At 45.6% G+C, this 17,014-nt stretch overlaps 1 protein-coding gene across 1 annotated transcript; it reads left to right on the top strand.

Moving 5' to 3' along the window:
* Positions 1-758: 758 nt before the first annotated feature.
* LOC119827677 (gamma-aminobutyric acid receptor-associated protein-like 1) lies at positions 759-1,765 on the top strand. Its single transcript, XM_038349504.1, has one exon. The coding sequence runs from the start codon at positions 923-925 to the stop codon at positions 1,274-1,276; it is 354 nt and encodes a 117-aa protein (XP_038205432.1). The 5' UTR covers positions 759-922; the 3' UTR covers positions 1,277-1,765.
* The last annotated feature ends 15,249 nt before the right edge of the window (positions 1,766-17,014 follow it).

Below are 17,014 nucleotides of genomic sequence, written 5' to 3'. Positions count from 1 at the left end.
GCCACCAATAGGATCAGTAGCTGTAGCTCTGCCCCAGCTGTCTCCTGCTGTGGCGTGTGGAGAGAATCCTAGCAGCGGTCCCCTCCGCCTCGCCTCCGGGGAAGGTTTCTAACAATCCTGTTCTGATTCTGTAGCCACCACTTCCGCACATCCCTCTTGCGGGCTTGGTGGCTCGGGTAGACCCTAAGACATTGTAGTCCCAACATCCACTTCCCATTTTCATGCTTTAAATTATTTTTACATTTTAAAATTTGTGTGTGAGGTGCTTGTGTGGTTTTCTGGAGCCTTGATTCTACCCGTATCCGGAGCAAAGGTCCCAAATATTGGAGTGTGTGAAAGTCCTGAGCTCAACTCCACCCAGGCCACTGCTTGGCGCCTCGTCATACTTGAGCACTGCAGTTCATCTCCCGTTCTCCGCCCCCGCCCCCCACCCCCTACGTTTTGAGCAGAAAGCGCCAGACTGAAGCTGTTTGGCAGATATCTGGAAGAGGGACAGTTTCCAGCCCGCTTGCCAAACCCCTAACTTCCGGTGCTTCACTGCGTTCGATTTCTAATAGTTCTACTACCCTCTTCCAAGTTCAAGTCAAAGGTTTTGTTGTTGAAACTCTAATTTTGTCTTGTGGTGCTGGGAATGAACTCAGGGGGATTGCTCACGACAGGCAAGCACCCGGCAGCTACTCTACTCTTGGGGAAAGGAAAAACAAAAACCAAAACCAGACAAGCAAACAAACAAACAAAAACCACATAGGTGGGGGAGATATCCAGACGTTTAGTCACGTAGTGTGGCGACGAACGCGTGGTAGCTGACGCGTGTGGAGCGATTGTGATAGGTTGACATTGACCAGGGGTGGCCAGACGCGAGACACACCAGCGCGCGGAGCTTGCCCCGTCCGGGGAGCCCCCCCCAAACCTGCGGTCCATCATGAAGTTCCAGTATAAGGAAGACCATCCCTTCGAGTATCGGAAAAAGGAAGGTGAAAAGATTAGGAAGAAATACCCGGACCGGGTGCCGGTCATCGTGGAAAAGGCTCCCAAAGCCAGGGTCCCTGATCTGGACAAGAGGAAGTACCTTGTGCCCTCTGACCTCACCGTTGGCCAGTTCTACTTCTTAATCCGGAAGAGGATCCACCTGAGACCTGAGGACGCCTTATTCTTCTTTGTCAACAACACTATCCCTCCCACGAGTGCTACCATGGGCCAGCTGTATGAGGACAACCACGAGGAAGACTATTTTCTGTATGTGGCCTACAGTGATGAAAGTGTCTATGGAAAATGAGGCAGAAGCCCAGCAGATGGGAGAGCCTGGACTTGGGGGTAGGGGTGGGGTGCGTGTGGGACTTGGGGAACCAGAGGGAGGGCTCCCAACCATGGAAGAGACGCAAGGTGAAGACCTCGGAAAACATCATCCCACACACACTGTCGTCTTTTTTTTCACAAGCTCCATTGTTAGTTTTCTTTGCTTCCTCGGCCCAGGAAGAACTTGGATTGGATTGGCTGTCAGAGCCAGATGGGGACGACATCGTTCACAGCCTTGCTGGCTGTGAGTTTTCATGCAGTTTCATCAGAGGGTTGGGAGGAGGGAAGGTGGCCACTAGAGAAGAATACAGTTCAGCAGCAACTCCTGTCTCTTTGGGCAGAGGTTTGATTTTTGGCATTTGCACAAGCCACATAGGGAAAGGGGGAAAATGCTTTAGGAGCTGTAGGGGACCATACTAAGGGACCAAAAAAAAAAAATACTGTCATTGAAGCGTTGTGACCCCTGACCTCTGTCTCCAATTCCTCCCTCTCCTGGTCCTTTTCTTCCTTCCACGCAGGTGTCATAGCACCACCCCAGTTGTGGCAGTGGACATTCGCACAAATGTTCAGATGGAGTTTTTTTTGGAAATAGAGTTGTGCAGAAACGTGGTTACGATTGCCAGTCGATTGAATGGCATTAAACTGGAGTTCGGGGTTGGGCATCTCTGCTCCTCATCCCATAAGAACCTTAGAATTTCAGGAGCCTCAGGATCAGTCCTCTAGCATTTCCTTTAGCTTTCTTATGTGCCAGGTCAGTGTGTGTACATGTGGAAGGTTCAGGGCACAAGGTAAGCAAGATTACCCACCTGCCACTTATCCTCCCCTGCTGCGGGCTCTTCAGTCTCACACACACTGGAACGCTAAGTGATTGGCCAGCGGTTTGCCTCCATGCCATCTGCCCTTCAGGAAAGATGGAGTGACGACTCCAGGGTTTCTTGGGGAGTTTTATTCATTTTCATTTAGGGGCTATGTGGGGGGGGGGTGGGAGCAGGAATTACACTCACACATGACATTTCAATTCATCTCAACACATGAAGAGCGTCCTCCCTGTTGGGAGCAATGTGTACGTCTGCTCTGTCAGCTGCAGGTTCCGATTCTTTGAAGTCAATGATGTCAGGCCAGGAAAATAAAATAATTGCTTACCTTAAAAATCCAAAAAAAAAAAAAACCACATAGGTGAAATCCTCTTCACTCTCCACCAACATCCACTTCCCATTTTCATGCTTTAAATTATTTTTACATTTTAAAATTTGTGTGAGGTGTGTGTGTGTGTGTCTGTGTGTGTGTCTCTCTCTGTGTGTGTGTGTGTGTGTGTGTGTGTGTGAGAGAGAGAGAGAGAGAGAGAGAGAGAGAGAGAGAGAGAGAGAGAATCATGAGCTCAGAGAACAACTAAAGGAAGTCAGTTATCTCTTTTCCACCAAGTGAATCCCAGGGATGGAACTCATATCTATGGAAATCAGACATTCAGACTTGGTGCCAAGAGTTTTTAGCCAATGATTGTCTTTCCAGATCCAATCTCAAAATTTAGAAAGTGTATCAAGGGTGTTGGTGGTGCAGGCCTTTTATCCCAGCACTTGGATGGCAGAGGCAAGCAGATGGATCTCTATGAGTTTGAGGCCAGCCGGGGTCTACACAACCAGCTCCAGGACAGCCAGAATTACAGAAAAACACTGCCTCAAAATAAATGAATAGTGTGTTACTGATCTGTTAGGGACAGAGGCGGACAAGCTGGATGCTGGAAAGAGTCAGTGGGCTCTGCAAGTTGTTAATGACGTCCGGAGAAGATGAACTCCCAGAAAGGCCTCCCAAGGCTAAAACAGGTAAATGGGGCTTCCTCCAGCTACTTTTTGTAATATGAGTTAAGGCAGTCTCTTTCTCCGTTGCTGTCTGTCTGTCTGTCTGTCTGTCTGTCTCTCTCTCTCTCTCTCTCTCTCTCTCTCTCTCTCTCTCTCTCTCTCGCATGAGTGCGTGCGTGAGTGCGTGCGTGCGTGCGTGCGTGCGTGCGTGCGTGTGTGCGTGTGTGTGTGTGTGTGTGTGCTAATGGTCCCCGGCTAGTGTCAGCAAGGTCTTCACTCACTCTGACACCTTATTCACTGAGGTAGACCTCTTATAATATGGCTATGCGCTGCTTCCAGCTTTCTCTGGGAATGACCAGCTCTGCTCTGCCATCTAAGGCTGAATTATAGGTCACCACACCCAACCTGCATTATATGAGCTCTGGGGAACCCAAATGCCAGTCCTCACACATGTGTGGCAAATGCTTTAATTGCTGAGGCATCTCCCCAGCCCCAGTTAAAAAAAAAAAAAAGGATTTTCTTCTCTAATTCTGCCAGAAATGTCATTCTGGGTCACCTGGGCAATCTCGTCCTGCAGGTACATGATCCAAAGATTTTGTGTCAGGGAACATAACAGTTATCCTGGGCCCCAAACAGCCTATGGCTGCAGGGTGGACTGAAAAGAATGCTTTAAGAGAAGTATTATTGCAACGATATTCCCCCGCTTACTGAACAGAGGACGAGGGTGTTAGAAAGGTAGAAAGATTCACCTGACACCAAATTCATGGCATGATTTCATCCTTAGTCTTTGTCCTCTCTCCACATACAGTTTTCATGCCCCAAATCAATTTTTTATTTTGTTCATTTCCATTAACGTTTTTCATGTTGCTATATATTCTCTTTGTAGTTTTTTTTAAATGTCATACTATTTATCACTTGAAAGACTTTGAGAAACTTAGGCGCTCTGAGACAGCCTTCTTATCTTAAAAACTGGGGATAATTGGGGCTGCAGAGACAGCTCGGTGGCTAAGAGCACTTGCTGTTCTTGTGCAGGGTCTGAGTTCAGGTCCATTCAGCCATGTAAGGCAGCTCACAACCAACTACTGGGAACTTCAGCTCCACTGGACCCATTACCATTTACCGGACTCTGCAGGTACCTGCACATAGGTGTACACACACACACACACACACACACACCTCTTAAAATAGTTTAAATAAGCCTTGCAGTGGTGGTGCATGCTTTTAATTCCAGCACTTGGGAGGCAGAAGCAAGTGGATCTCTATGAGGTCAAAGCCAGCTTGGTCTATAGAGCGAGTGCCAGGACAGGTTCTGAAGCTACACAGAGAAACCCCGTCTCAAAAAACTAAAATTAATTAATTAAATTAATTTAATTCATTAATGCCTAGTTTGAGTGGAGATTATCATACTTCATGTGAGAATCTTATGAAAACAAAGTTAGATAAAGCCAGCAGCAGGGGGTGTCATGCATTCAGTAAGTGCGGACAATTTCTGCTCTTTATAACTCCAGGACCAGACTTCATAATCAATTCTTTTCTGACCTTCAGGGTGATCATGATTTTATATAGGTTTTTATCTGTCAGATATTTGTAACGACAAAACACTTTATTTCACATGCTTTTTAGTTGACTTTACCAGTGGATTCGTTGCCTTCCAAAGTCCTAGCTGCTTGTTGTTCTTACTGTAACAAATACCTGCTAAAAAGCAGCAGCTGAAGGAAGGGAAGGTTTATACCAGCTTACAGTGAGGGTGCGGTCCTTCATAGCACCATTGGCACATGGCAGGAGAATGACGCAGCCAGTCAGAGGCCGATGGGTGCTGTGCTCAGCTCTCTTTCTCCTTTTGATTCAGTAAGGATCCCAGCCAATCAAATGGTACAGTCCACATCCACAGTGGTTTAATTCATCTGTAAAGTCATGGGCATACCCAGAGGTTCCATTCCTAGGTAGTTCTAGGTCCTGTCAAAGTGTCAATCCGTATAAGCTATCACAACTAGCAGCCTTTTAAGGCACAGTTACGATTTGCAGATGGGACAATAGAGATTTGTCACCTTGCTGTGACTGAATGGTGACCTTGCCCCCTGCACCCCATATGATTAAATCTATTCCCAGAGCCCACATGGTGGAAGGAGAGACTCCCAAAAGCTGTCTCTGACCTCCACCTGTGTGCCATCACACACACACACACACACACACACACACACACACACACACACATGTATATGTATGTATGTATGTATGTATGTATATACTTATATAAATGTAAAATTTTTAAAGAGAGTGTTTTAATTACAGAAAACAAAGATCTAAGATGCATTTTTTTAAGTGTAAGGGATTTTGGTTTACAATTGGAAATACAATTTCCAGCCATTTCTGAACTAGCCCTAAACAAACTTTCAGCATTTGGAGCTATATATTTATGTGAAGCAGTGTTCTCAACTCCGACAATTATCAGATAAAAATGTTGATCAACTCTGAAGAGCACTGAAGATGCTCTACATCCTGCAGGATCAATGTCCAGCTGAGAATGTCTTCTTCATAAAAGAAAACAAGCGCATCTACCTCGTGAGCATGCACATTTGCTGCTGTCTATAGTGAGTAGCAAAATTCTATGTAAGGGAAGGAATCGTTTTAAAGTAATCTTTTTCTGATTTATTAACAGCCTATGTCTGACTTGTATGCCTGTTCTCCATTCCGATATGCCTGGGGTGGAGCAAACATTCTCAGGTGAGTATGGCTCACACGTGAAGGAGCTGAGAGAGCCCTGCCTTGAAGGAAGGAGGTGGCTTCTCCCACAGATCAAAAGGCTCCCATCTACCACCGAGGTGGGAAATGTCAGGCTCACACTTCTCTCCTGAGACACAGTTTACTGCCTGTATGGCCACTGTGGGACGTTCCTGCCACACACATACCACATACCAATTTATAGTCTTATTTCATTTCTGTTGCTATGATTAAAAGATCCTTACAAAGAGCAACTTAGAGGAGAAGGGGGTTAGCTGAGCTCACAATTCCTGGAGACAGTCCAGTGTTACAGGGAAGTCAAACCATTGGACGTTGAGGCAGCTAGCTAGTCGGAGCACACCACAAACAAGAGCCGAGAGAAGTGAACGCACGCATGGTCGCTTGCCTGCTCGCGTCTGTGCTCAGCTCAATTGCCCCACTCTTAGACAGTTCAAGTCACTATGTCTAGGGAATAGGACCACCCACAGAGGTCTGGGTCTTCTACTCAATGAACTGAATTAAGACAGCAGGAAGTGGCATCAACAACATGAAGTTTTAGTTGAGAGTAATCAAGTCTTCGTCTCTGACCCAGAAGTCTCACGTGCTCAGCTACCATACCAGAATCAGGAGGGGATGCTGCTTAGCCTACAGCCAGGTAAAATCTCCAGGGCTAAGTAAGGCTTGACAGGCGTTGAGCAGTCAAGACATTGAGTTTTAGCCTTACAATTCAGCTTTTTTTATTTTGTGGATTATTTCTTAGCTGCATTTTCTTTCAAATTTGATGTTATTTAAAACGTAGGAAGAGTGTGACCATTCCTTTTTCATATTTCTCTATCATACCTGAGAGATATGCAATGGACTCTTTAACTTTAACCTTTAACTCTGGTTATTGAAGGCAGAGATAACGACAAAGAGAAAAGAAGAAAAAGAGGGGGGTGGAGATATTTGAAACCTTGCCAAAATCAATTTATCATTAGAAAAATGTTTATTTGCTGTCCAATAATGTATTTCAACAGTCTAAATTTTAGTTCTTTTTTTTTTTTTTTTTGGTTTTTCGAGACAGGGTTTCCCTGTAGTTTCTAGAGCCTGTCCTGGAACTAGCTCTTGTAGACCAGGCTGGCCTCGAACTCAGAGATCTGCCTGCCTCTGCCTCCTGAGTGCTGGGATTAAAGGCGTGCGCCACCACCGCCCAGCTTAAATTCTAGTTCTTTAAAGGCTAAAGGGGCTGCATTTTCTTCACCAATACATTACCTATGTATTCCTGTCTTTGATAGAAATTATCTACTTTAAAAAGCTTTAGTTTTGTTGTTGTTGTTGTTGTTGTTGTTGTATGTGTGTGCGCTCCATGGCACATATGAAGTTCAGAAGACAACTCTCAGAAGTTTGTTCTCATCAAGTGTGACCTGAAGATTCAACTCGGGCCATCAGGCTTCTATGGCAAGTCCTTTTACCAGCTGAGCCATCTTGAGGGAGCAGAAATTATCCATTTTAAAGGATTCTTGGTATTTATTAGATTCTATAACTGTTTAAATGCTTAGCTAGCTTCCTTTCACATCCTTGACTGCCTTGCTAAGGAAAGGGACTACCGACAGTGCATGGCGCTGGAACCTACTATGTCCACTAACAATCAAAACAGTATCCCACAGACACACTTGGGCCAATTGGATCTATGAGATTCCTCAAGTGAAGCTCTCCTCTCTGTTGATTTCCAGGGTGGATCAAGTTGGCAGTTAAACTAACTTGGACAAGTATATTCCATCTGCCAGAGACCAGAAATAGTTACAGAATAACCATGTTGCAACAACATATATTAAACAGTTTAGAGACACTAACAAAAGCTGTTGCTTTCTGGGAAGGGGAGAGTAGGCCTCTTGGGGAAAGGCTGCTTCTGATTGGACATTAAATGTGGGGGATTTCACTGAGAAACTGAAGGGAGAGGAGGTAGGAGCCAGGCCTGGCAGGAGGAAGGTGGACAAAGCAGGCAATAGAAGACTGACAGAAAAAAGCGAAACCATTCGTGAGGACGAACAGACAGCACCCGACAGAGACCAGATGGCAGTTCCTTTCTCCCTGATCTGGCCGTAGGCTGTTTACTCTGCCTTATCAGTGTTTGATTTTAGAGAAAATTTAAAGCATGGAGGTATCTAAAAAGAAAAGGATTTAAAAACATAGCCAGAGAGCTGGCGTAGAGGATAAAAGTGCTTGCTGCTGAGCCTCGTGGCTGGGGTCACATTCCTGAGCCCCACGCGGTAGAAGGAGAGACAACAAGTTGTCCTCTGACCTCCACACAAGCACTGAGGCACCTGGATAGCCCTCTAAAACATACATAAATAAATAAATACATATGATAACATTTATTTTAGTAATTAAAAAAATAGATTTTCTCTATGACCCAACTCTACCACTGCTGAGTCCCCAAAGGACTCTTTGTCCTACTACAAGGGATGCATGTACATCCGTGTTTATTGCTGCATTATTCTCAATAGTATGCAAATGGATCCAGCCTAGATGGCTTGTATTAGCTATTTGTTGTTATTGTTGCTGTGATAAAAACATCCTAACCAAAAGCAGAGTAAAGAACAGTCTTATTTTAGCTTATGGTTCTATGGGTTTAGACATCCATAATGGTGGGGAAGGCAGGGTGGCAGGAGCAGGAAGCTAGAGATCACATCTCAACCACACACTGGAAGCAGAGGCAGCAAACTAGAAACAGCGTAAAGTGATAAACCTTTGGCACCTACCTCCAGTGATGAACTTCCTCTGTCAAGCCTGTATCTACCGAAGATTCCATAGCTTCCCAAACAGCATCGCCAACTGGAGACCAAGGCTTCAACTTCCTGAGTCTATGGAGGACATATCACATTCAAACCACTACAGTGTCTGCCAACAGATACACAATGGACTTTTATTTAATTGTGAAGAAAAGTGAAATTATGGAATTTTCAGGAAAATGGGTGACTCTGGAAAGTATTATGTTAAGTGAGATGACTGGCTAAGAAAGACAAACATAGCATGTTCTCTCTCATACATGGGTATTAACTTTCAATATTTATATGTATGTATGTATGTGAGAAAGTGACTGTAGGCTAGGGAACTAGACAGAAGGCCACAGGGGTGAGGGGGTGAGGTGTTGAGAACAGAAAGAAGGAAACAGCTGGAAAGAGGGTTCTAAGAATGGGAGGGTGTGAGGGGCACCGGGCCACTGAGGAAGTGGAAAAGGAAAACAAAGACAAACTTTGGAAATACCATAACGAAACCTAATACTTGGTTTTGTTGTTTTATTTTTAAACTTTATTTTTATTTATGTGTGTGCATCAACATACATGTGTAGGTGCCTGTAGAAGCCAGAAGACAGTGTTGGGTCACCTGGTGCTGGAGTTATAGGCATCTGTGAGCCACCAGACACAGGGTCTGGGAACAGAACTCTGGTTCTCTGCAGCAGTGGCAAATGCCCATAATCACTGAGCATCTCTGCAGCCCTAAAACCTGACACTTTCTACACCAATAAAAATTAATGCAAAGGGAGACAAAGAAAATGTTCGGAGAACGTGTCTACCTCTACCACTTTTATTCAGCTGGGCCTTTCATCTCCAGACCTCCCATGTCGCCTGTGATGATCTTTCATGCCGTTTATTAAAAAACATTCATTGTTTGATATTGTTGCTCTTGTGTGCTCTTCCAGACAATTCTTAATATTACTTTATCATGCCCATTTCCTGTTTCATCAGCTCCTAGATATTAACCACCTGAAGAAACTGCTCCTGAGCTGCACTTCTGCCCCGAGCCCAGCCCTCCTGGAACCCTGGACTCCACCCGACTTGGACTCGGAAGCCAGCACACAGCAGGAGATGTTTCTGCCTCTCCACTAGATGGTATGTAGTGGATGTGCCAGGGCTCTCCATGAAGCTGTCCACGGGAGACCTGGCTGACACCAAGTAAACCAGAAAGAAGGGCATAAGGGAGGGAGGGAGGGAGGGAGGGAGGGAGGGAGGGAGGGAGGGAGGGAGAGAGGGAGGGAGGGAGAGAGGGAGGGAGGGAGGGAGGGAGGGAGGGAGGGAGGGAGGGAGGGAGAGGAAGGAAGGGACATAACATGAGCTCATTAAGATAGACTATTTTGGGTGTTGCAAGGCATCGGGGAAGGCATGTCATCTTAAGGAGTGAGAAACATTTATCAGTGTGTACGAGGACAAAAGAAGTAAATAACCAGAAATGCGAGGGCAGGAGACCTAGCTGGGAACGCAGCTCGGTTAAAGAGTACTTGCCAAGAATGCACAAAGCCCTGGGTTCTGTTTCCAGCATCACATAACCTGGGCATGGTGGCAAACCCTGTTATCCCAGCACTCAGGAGGCAGAGGAAGAAGGGTCAGGAGTTCAAGGCCATCCTTAGCTACATAGTTAGTTCCAAGCTTTACTGAGCTTCATGAGATGCTGCCTTAGGGAGGAGGGGAGAAAGATATAGAAAGAATATAGAATTGTTATTAATTTTTTCTTATTTTTTGTAACATTTATAGTGAAAAGCAATACTTGGCAGGGCTGAGAATCACTCCTGTGATACAATGACTCAGTATCGCCCCAGGATGCAGTGAGTCTCACACTTGAGCACATCAGGTACCTGGAGCAGTAGCTAACAGGCAGATTTCTGACCCTGCCTTGTTATCTCTGGTCTGGGGCCCAGGACACTCTACTTCTAACAAGCTGCTGGTCAGGAAGGAACACACCGTAACGACCATTCTAGAGTAGCGTTCAGAGGGGTTCACTTTCTACTCCGATTGAATAACTTTATATACCTGCAGTGACTGATACTCCCTGCCAGTCACTACTCTATATAAAACACTGTGAGACAGTTTATAAAAACACCACAGTAAGTATTCTGTGTGCTAAGTGCTCAATGAAAGCCATGCAAAGTAACCCACGTAAATCATTTAATTTTGACAGCCTTACGTGATAGATACCTACGTCTTTTCAGGAGTTACCTTTTTATTAAATGTCTTCTTCAACAGTTTCAGACAGATAGTCCATTCCAACCACTTTCACCCCCAGTTAGTCCCCCCCCACCCCCACCTTACAAGTCTCTCTTCCAGATTCATGCTGTTTTGCTTCTATGACACACTGTGTTTAACAGGGGCTGTCTCTGTCTGTGCTCATGGGTTCAGGTCTGTATTGTGAAGCCCGGTGATCTCAGTTGTGACTATACAACTAGTGGCTGCCCCTCTCCAAAAACACATCAGTAGGTAATAGTTCAGCAGAGAGAAGTAGTAACCCTGAGACCCTCTCCCATGGATGATTGACAGGCCCAGTACAGTACAGACTCATTGCAGGCGGTCTCCACAGGACCCAGAGGACAGCCTTTCACAGCCCTTCTCCCTTTCTCTCAGCTTTCACAGTCTTTCAGCCTCCCTGCAGTATATTCCCTGATGCAGGGGGCGGTCTAAATGTCTTGTTTAGAGCCAAGCTCTCGGAGGTCACTCAGTCTCAGCACCAAGAACAGTCACGGGCCTCTGTATTCACTGCCACACTCCCATCAGAAACGAAGAATTTTGCCTTAGTCCCTCCTTACCTAGATAGCTTTCAAGCCCCCAGGGAAGTATGTTTCTTGAAATCAAAATTATTAAATCCACCATGATATCTGGAAGGAAGTGTCAAATAAAAGAGGATGAAATGAAGGCATCGCATGGGATCCTCCCATTCTCATCCTTGTTCCAGTCGGCTCCCAGGCTCCACTCCCAGGCCCTGTTCCTAGACTCCCGAGACCCTACCTGTGTCTTTAAGATAGCCATCTCCCTTCATAACTCTCACTTTGGCTGCATGAAAGTTTCAAAAATATACATGGAAACTAGTAAAAAAATGTCTACATAAAAACTGCACATGCTGATTATTGTACCATTACTTGTGATTACTTGAAACTTGAAGACTACTTCCCCAAAATATATCTGAAAGTATTTTGAATTCCCCAGTAGTGGGTTTTTCCACTGATACAGTAAGTCAGATCAGGTCAAATTAAAAGTCCACGTTTAAAGAGCAAAGTAACTTCTGGGTGATTCTCATAGGAGGGAGGAAGCAGGAGAGAAATCACACCATGGGCCTAGGTGCCAGGTCTTAAATAGCTTGTAGGCATGGTCTTGGGGAGAAGCCAACCCTTGGTGGGCTTTCTAATAAGGACAGGCTTTGGAATGGGGGAGTGAACTGGAGTGGAGATTGTAAGGGTCTGTTCTGTCCCTTTAAGAGACAAGCCCTGCCCACTCCCCTCCCCTTTCTCTGAGGCAAGTGGACCTTCCTTCCTCTTCCAGCCTGAGAGCTCTCTCCCTTTTCCTTCAGAGAAAGGGTAGCTTCTCCTCTCCTTTCCCCACCCCCTCTCTGTTTCTCTTTCTCTGTCTGCCTCTCTTTCCTCATCCCCCTTCTCCCTCCCTCTTCCCTTTCCCTTTCCCCTCCATAACCCACTAAATAAATACCCACTTTCTCTACATGGCTTGCCTATCTGTCTCTGTCTCTCATCGACCTTGTAACTCCCTGCCTGGAACCCACTGCCCCTCGTGGCCCGCTGCCTGCTTCCACCCCTGGGGGACCCACAGAGTTTTATTTTTACCATTACAGAGATTCCCAACAATATCTTGTGGTCTACCTTAGCTAGACACCTCCATTGTACACTGGAAATCTCTCTCTCTCTCTCTCTCTCTCTCTCTCTCTCTCTCTCTCTCTCTCTCTCTCTGTGTGTGTGTGTGTGTGTGTGTGTATGTGTGCGTGTCACAGAGCACATGTGGAGATCAAAAGACAACTTTCTACCATGTGGTCCCAAGGATTGAAATCAGGTCATGGGGTTGATGCCAAGTGCCCATAACCATTGAGCCATTTCATCAGCCCCTAAATGTGCTTTGTTTCTTCTGTCCATAGACATTTGCCATAGTTTCATATGCTTTTATGCAACTATTTTAAACATATTTTTTCCGTTAAGTTTTCTACTGAAACTTAACAGTTCAAAGCATATGCTCCTCCTCTTTGAATGAAAGACTGTTATTGATGCTCATCCACCTGGAAGCCTTTGCTCTAGCTGAGGAAACAGTTCCCAGTGTGGTTCAGGGTCCTCACTTCTGTGGTTTTGACTTAGTTGAAAAGTAGGAGGAAATCATTCATCCAGATAAGCACCAGGCCCACCTCCGGCCCACTAACACTGTAACGTTGGTGATCAGATGGAGAGAGCAAACGGTTCAGGAAACACTGAAGCATAATTGCCACTTATTTTTCCTACTGCGTGGGTGTTCAAGCTAATTTGTTTGCAGAAATGTGGGGAGAGATAGTGCCTTAGAGTAATTGTTCCTCCTCCTCCTGTCTCCCAGTTTTAATTAGCAGAACATCTCCTTCCCCTCCATCCCCCCAGCTGCCTGGTTTTATATTTCTAAAAGTCATTTTTTTTTAATTTTCATGCATTCATAGGTAGCTTTTAAACATGCCTCTTCCTCACCAAGAGCAACAATCACCTAGAACTAAGGTTTTCCTGAACCAACAATGGTAACAAAGAGCAACAACTTGCTGCAAGAACCCAGTCCACTCAGGTCACCATGACACCCAAGTTCTCCCCACACCCAGCTCCCATCCTGCTTCTCAGCAATTGCTTCTTCTTTTTGTTTTTTTGTTTGTTTGTTTTTTGTGGTTTTGTTTGCTTGTTTGTTTGTTTTTGGTTTTGTTTTTTGTTTTTTGAGACAGGGTTTCTCTGTGGCTTTTGGAGCCTGGAACTAGCTCTTGTAGACCTCGCTGGCCTCGAACTCACAGATATCTGCCTGCCTCTGCCTCCCAAGTTCTGGGATTAAAGGCATGCGCCACCACCACCCGGCAGCAGTTGCTTCTAAACAAAACTTCCAACAAAGAAAAAAATGCCTTAAGACACAGGGAAGCTCATGAAAATCCAGGAAGTCAACAACTTCACAGCACCAATAAAGTCCCTAAAATCAGTTAGATTCCCTATGCTCTTTTCTCCCCAAACATATGTGAGCAGTGGGAAGGGGGCAGCGCTCTGTAAATGCCACAGCCAGATCTGTGTGAGACAAGAAGGAAATCTGGTTCAGTAGGACTCAGTAGCCAAGGTTGCTGCAAACTTCTAGAATCTGACACTGGGCAGTTTATTTTAAGTACAGTACAACTTGAAAAAAAAGTTTCCTTATGCAGCACAATGCCATGTGCACAAGGATACGACATAATTACATCCAAACTCTCCTCAAAGCACACGTTACTTCCACGGAGATGGGGTCTAGAGATAGGCCGCATGTGTTAACTTAAGGACTTAGGGGAGGGTGTGCTATGGTCCAGTCATACAGATAGCACGGGCATCATCTAGGCTGTTAGCTACCTCCTGTCCTGGCTGTGGGAGTTTGAGGGGAGACAGGTGTGGCCTGGCCCTACAGGCAGTGCAAGGGTTACCTTGGCTATTAGGCACCTCCATTCCCACCCCTCTGGGTGAGAAAAAGGTGATACATCCTTTTCTTTGAAAGACAACCTGCATGTTTAACATTTCTGGTTTCCGCAGTGCTATCTGTGAGCACAAAGGTCTTTGTGCTCCCAACAAGCAGTGAACACTGTTGAGAAACACTACAAGAAGCTTAGTCCAACTTAGCTGCCTTGGAAGAGGCAGGGACCAGCTGAACTGCCAGGAAGAGGATCAGACAAACTGTCTTACATTGTAAAGACACTTCCCAGCCTGTTGAGCTGTCTGTAAATTCTGCACTGAGCATCAGATTCCCAGCTTTCATGAGCTGTCACCCTTGCTGGAGTGAACTTTTGGTAATGCAGCTATCTTTGAATCAATTCCGTTTCTGTAAGTAACCCCAATAAAGCTCATTGGCACAAACACTGATAGGGCTTAACACTGGTGATGCCATGGTATCTCAGTCCACCAACTAGTTGGTAACAAGACGGATGGGCTTTGGCTCTTCTGATGGGCACACCCATCATCTTCTGAATTCACAGTTTTGCACCAGGCTGCATTAGACAGCATGTTCCGGTGCCTTTATTTGGAAACTGTTTAAGTTGCAGCCACCCAGGGCCTGACAAGCCCGCCTCAAGTTTGTTCCTATCCTACCCTCTAACGCTCACTTCTGTGACTCTCCCCAGGGCTGTACTTTCTGGCCACCCTGAGAGGAGAGGAAGGGAGGGGAGGGGAGGGGAGGGGAAGGGAGGGGAAGGAAGGGTAAGGGAGGGGAATGAAGGAGAGGGAGGTGGTCCAGTCAGTAAAGTGCTTGCCCTGCAAGCAGGAATGGTTGAGTTAGACCCAAGAATTCATGTACAAGAGTGCAGTGTCTTAGCTGCTTTTCCTTAGCTGTGATAAAATACCCACACAAAAACAACTTAAAGAGTTTCTTTTGGTTCACAATCAAGGTTATAATCCATTGTGGTGAGGAAGGAACAGCAGCAGGAACTAGAGGCAGCTGGTCACGCTGCATCCAGTCAGGAAGCAGAGAATGGGGGACACTTGTGTTTAGCTTGCTTCCTCCTTTTAATGCAATCCAGGATCCCAGCCCAGGGAACAGTATCACCCACAGTGGGATGAAGTTCCCATCTCAACCTAATAGTATACCCTACAGCCCCATCTCCCAGGTAATCCCAGCCCAGGGAATGGTAGCACCCACAGTGGGAAGAAGTTCCCATCTCAACCTAATCATATACCCTACAGCCCCATCTCACAGGTGATCCCAAAGCGCAGCAAATCGCTAACACACTGCTTATGGTTGGCACATGTTTGTTACCCCAAGGCTGCGGAGGTAGGAGACAGGTGGATTCCTGGTCTTGCTAGCTCTAGACCTCCAGTCTACCTAGCCACATTGGAGAGTTCCAGGCTAGTGAGAGAGCCTGCTTCAACAAAGTGGATAATGTTTACGGAATGACAGCTGAAGCTGCGCTCTCACTTCCATGTGTACACTACTACACACATGAATACATGTACACAAAGAGAGAAATGAAGGACTCTTTGCTTTCTTCCTTCTCCCTTCATTCTTCCCTCTCCCTGTCCTGCTTTCTTTGTAGGTCGCCAGTGTTGACACCAATGTTCTCTTAAAGGATTGGCAAATTTCTTGCCCTGGCAGCTGGGAAGGCTGTAATAAACAGCCTCCATCCATACCCCTTCTGGAACTGCAAAACCTTCGAGGAGTGGCCCATCTTTTGTAACACAGGCTATAAAGCCCAGCTCTTTCACTCCTACTTAAGATGAACCCGTAGGTCATTCCACTGGAGAGCATCTTCAAGCTTCTGCTGAAATGGCGTCCATGGGGGCATATAAACAACAATAATAGCCAGCTGTAATGAATAATATAAACTTCTCCCTTGGCTTGAATTTTCCTTCACTCCATGTAGCTGATTTCCTCCCACAAGAAACCAAGAAATTAATTAATCTCAATATGTGTGGTCTAGGAAGCCTGACTTGCAATAGTCAAGGTGAGTTGGACACAGGAGAAGCAATCTCATAGACAAAGGGAAGAGTCTGGGATTGGAGAGCTGGCTGAGTGGTCAAGACTACTTGTCGCTCTTGCAAACTGGAGCTTGGTTCCTAGCACCCATGTTGCGCAGTTCACATTCACCTGCTGCTCTAGCTCCAGGGGATCCACTGCCCTCTTCTGACCTCTTTAGGCATCCATATACACATGAACACAGGTAGACACATAAATGCAAATAAATAAAAATTTTTAAGTCTTAACAAAAATGCACATTCACAGGATGATGCAGTACAAGTCAGTGACTAATGATGTGTCATGTTTTTCCATTCAAATATCACATGCACAGAGAGACACATGAGCATACATCAAGGCAAAGCCACATGGGCAAGAAGCAAAACAAAGACCAGGGTCCCACAGTCTTATGTCCATTGGAAAAGTAGGTCTTCCATAACCTGAAGAGCTTCTGCTGTTCCACAGAGATGGCTCGTAGTTAAGACTTCTTTGTGCTCTTGCAAAGGATTTGAGTTCAGTTCTGAACACCAATGTTGGGTGCTTCACGAACATCTGTAACTCCAGCTCCAGGGGATCCAATGCTCTCTTCTGGCCTCTGTGGGTACCCACACACATGAATAATTACACACTTACTGGAACATGGTTCAAGAATGGAATCATGAAAATTCTGAGAGCTTGTGAGAAAACTCAAAAAAAAGATAGACAAGAGTCTTGTGACCTCAGTTTCTCAAAAACACAGAATTGTTCTTGTAATGTGCTCTTGTGTCTGCTCCC

Source organism: Arvicola amphibius, chromosome 12 (assembly GCF_903992535.2).
Source record: "Arvicola amphibius chromosome 12, mArvAmp1.2, whole genome shotgun sequence".
Lineage (NCBI taxonomy): Eukaryota > Metazoa > Chordata > Mammalia > Rodentia > Cricetidae > Arvicola > Arvicola amphibius.
This window is presented reverse-complemented; position numbering and strand designations above follow the sequence as displayed.

What these genes read in the sequence shown, in the direction of transcription:
- LOC119827677 (XM_038349504.1), top strand. Translation starts at nt 923, where the DNA reads ATGAAGTTCCAGTATAAGGAAGACCATCCCTTCGAGTATCGGAAAAAG.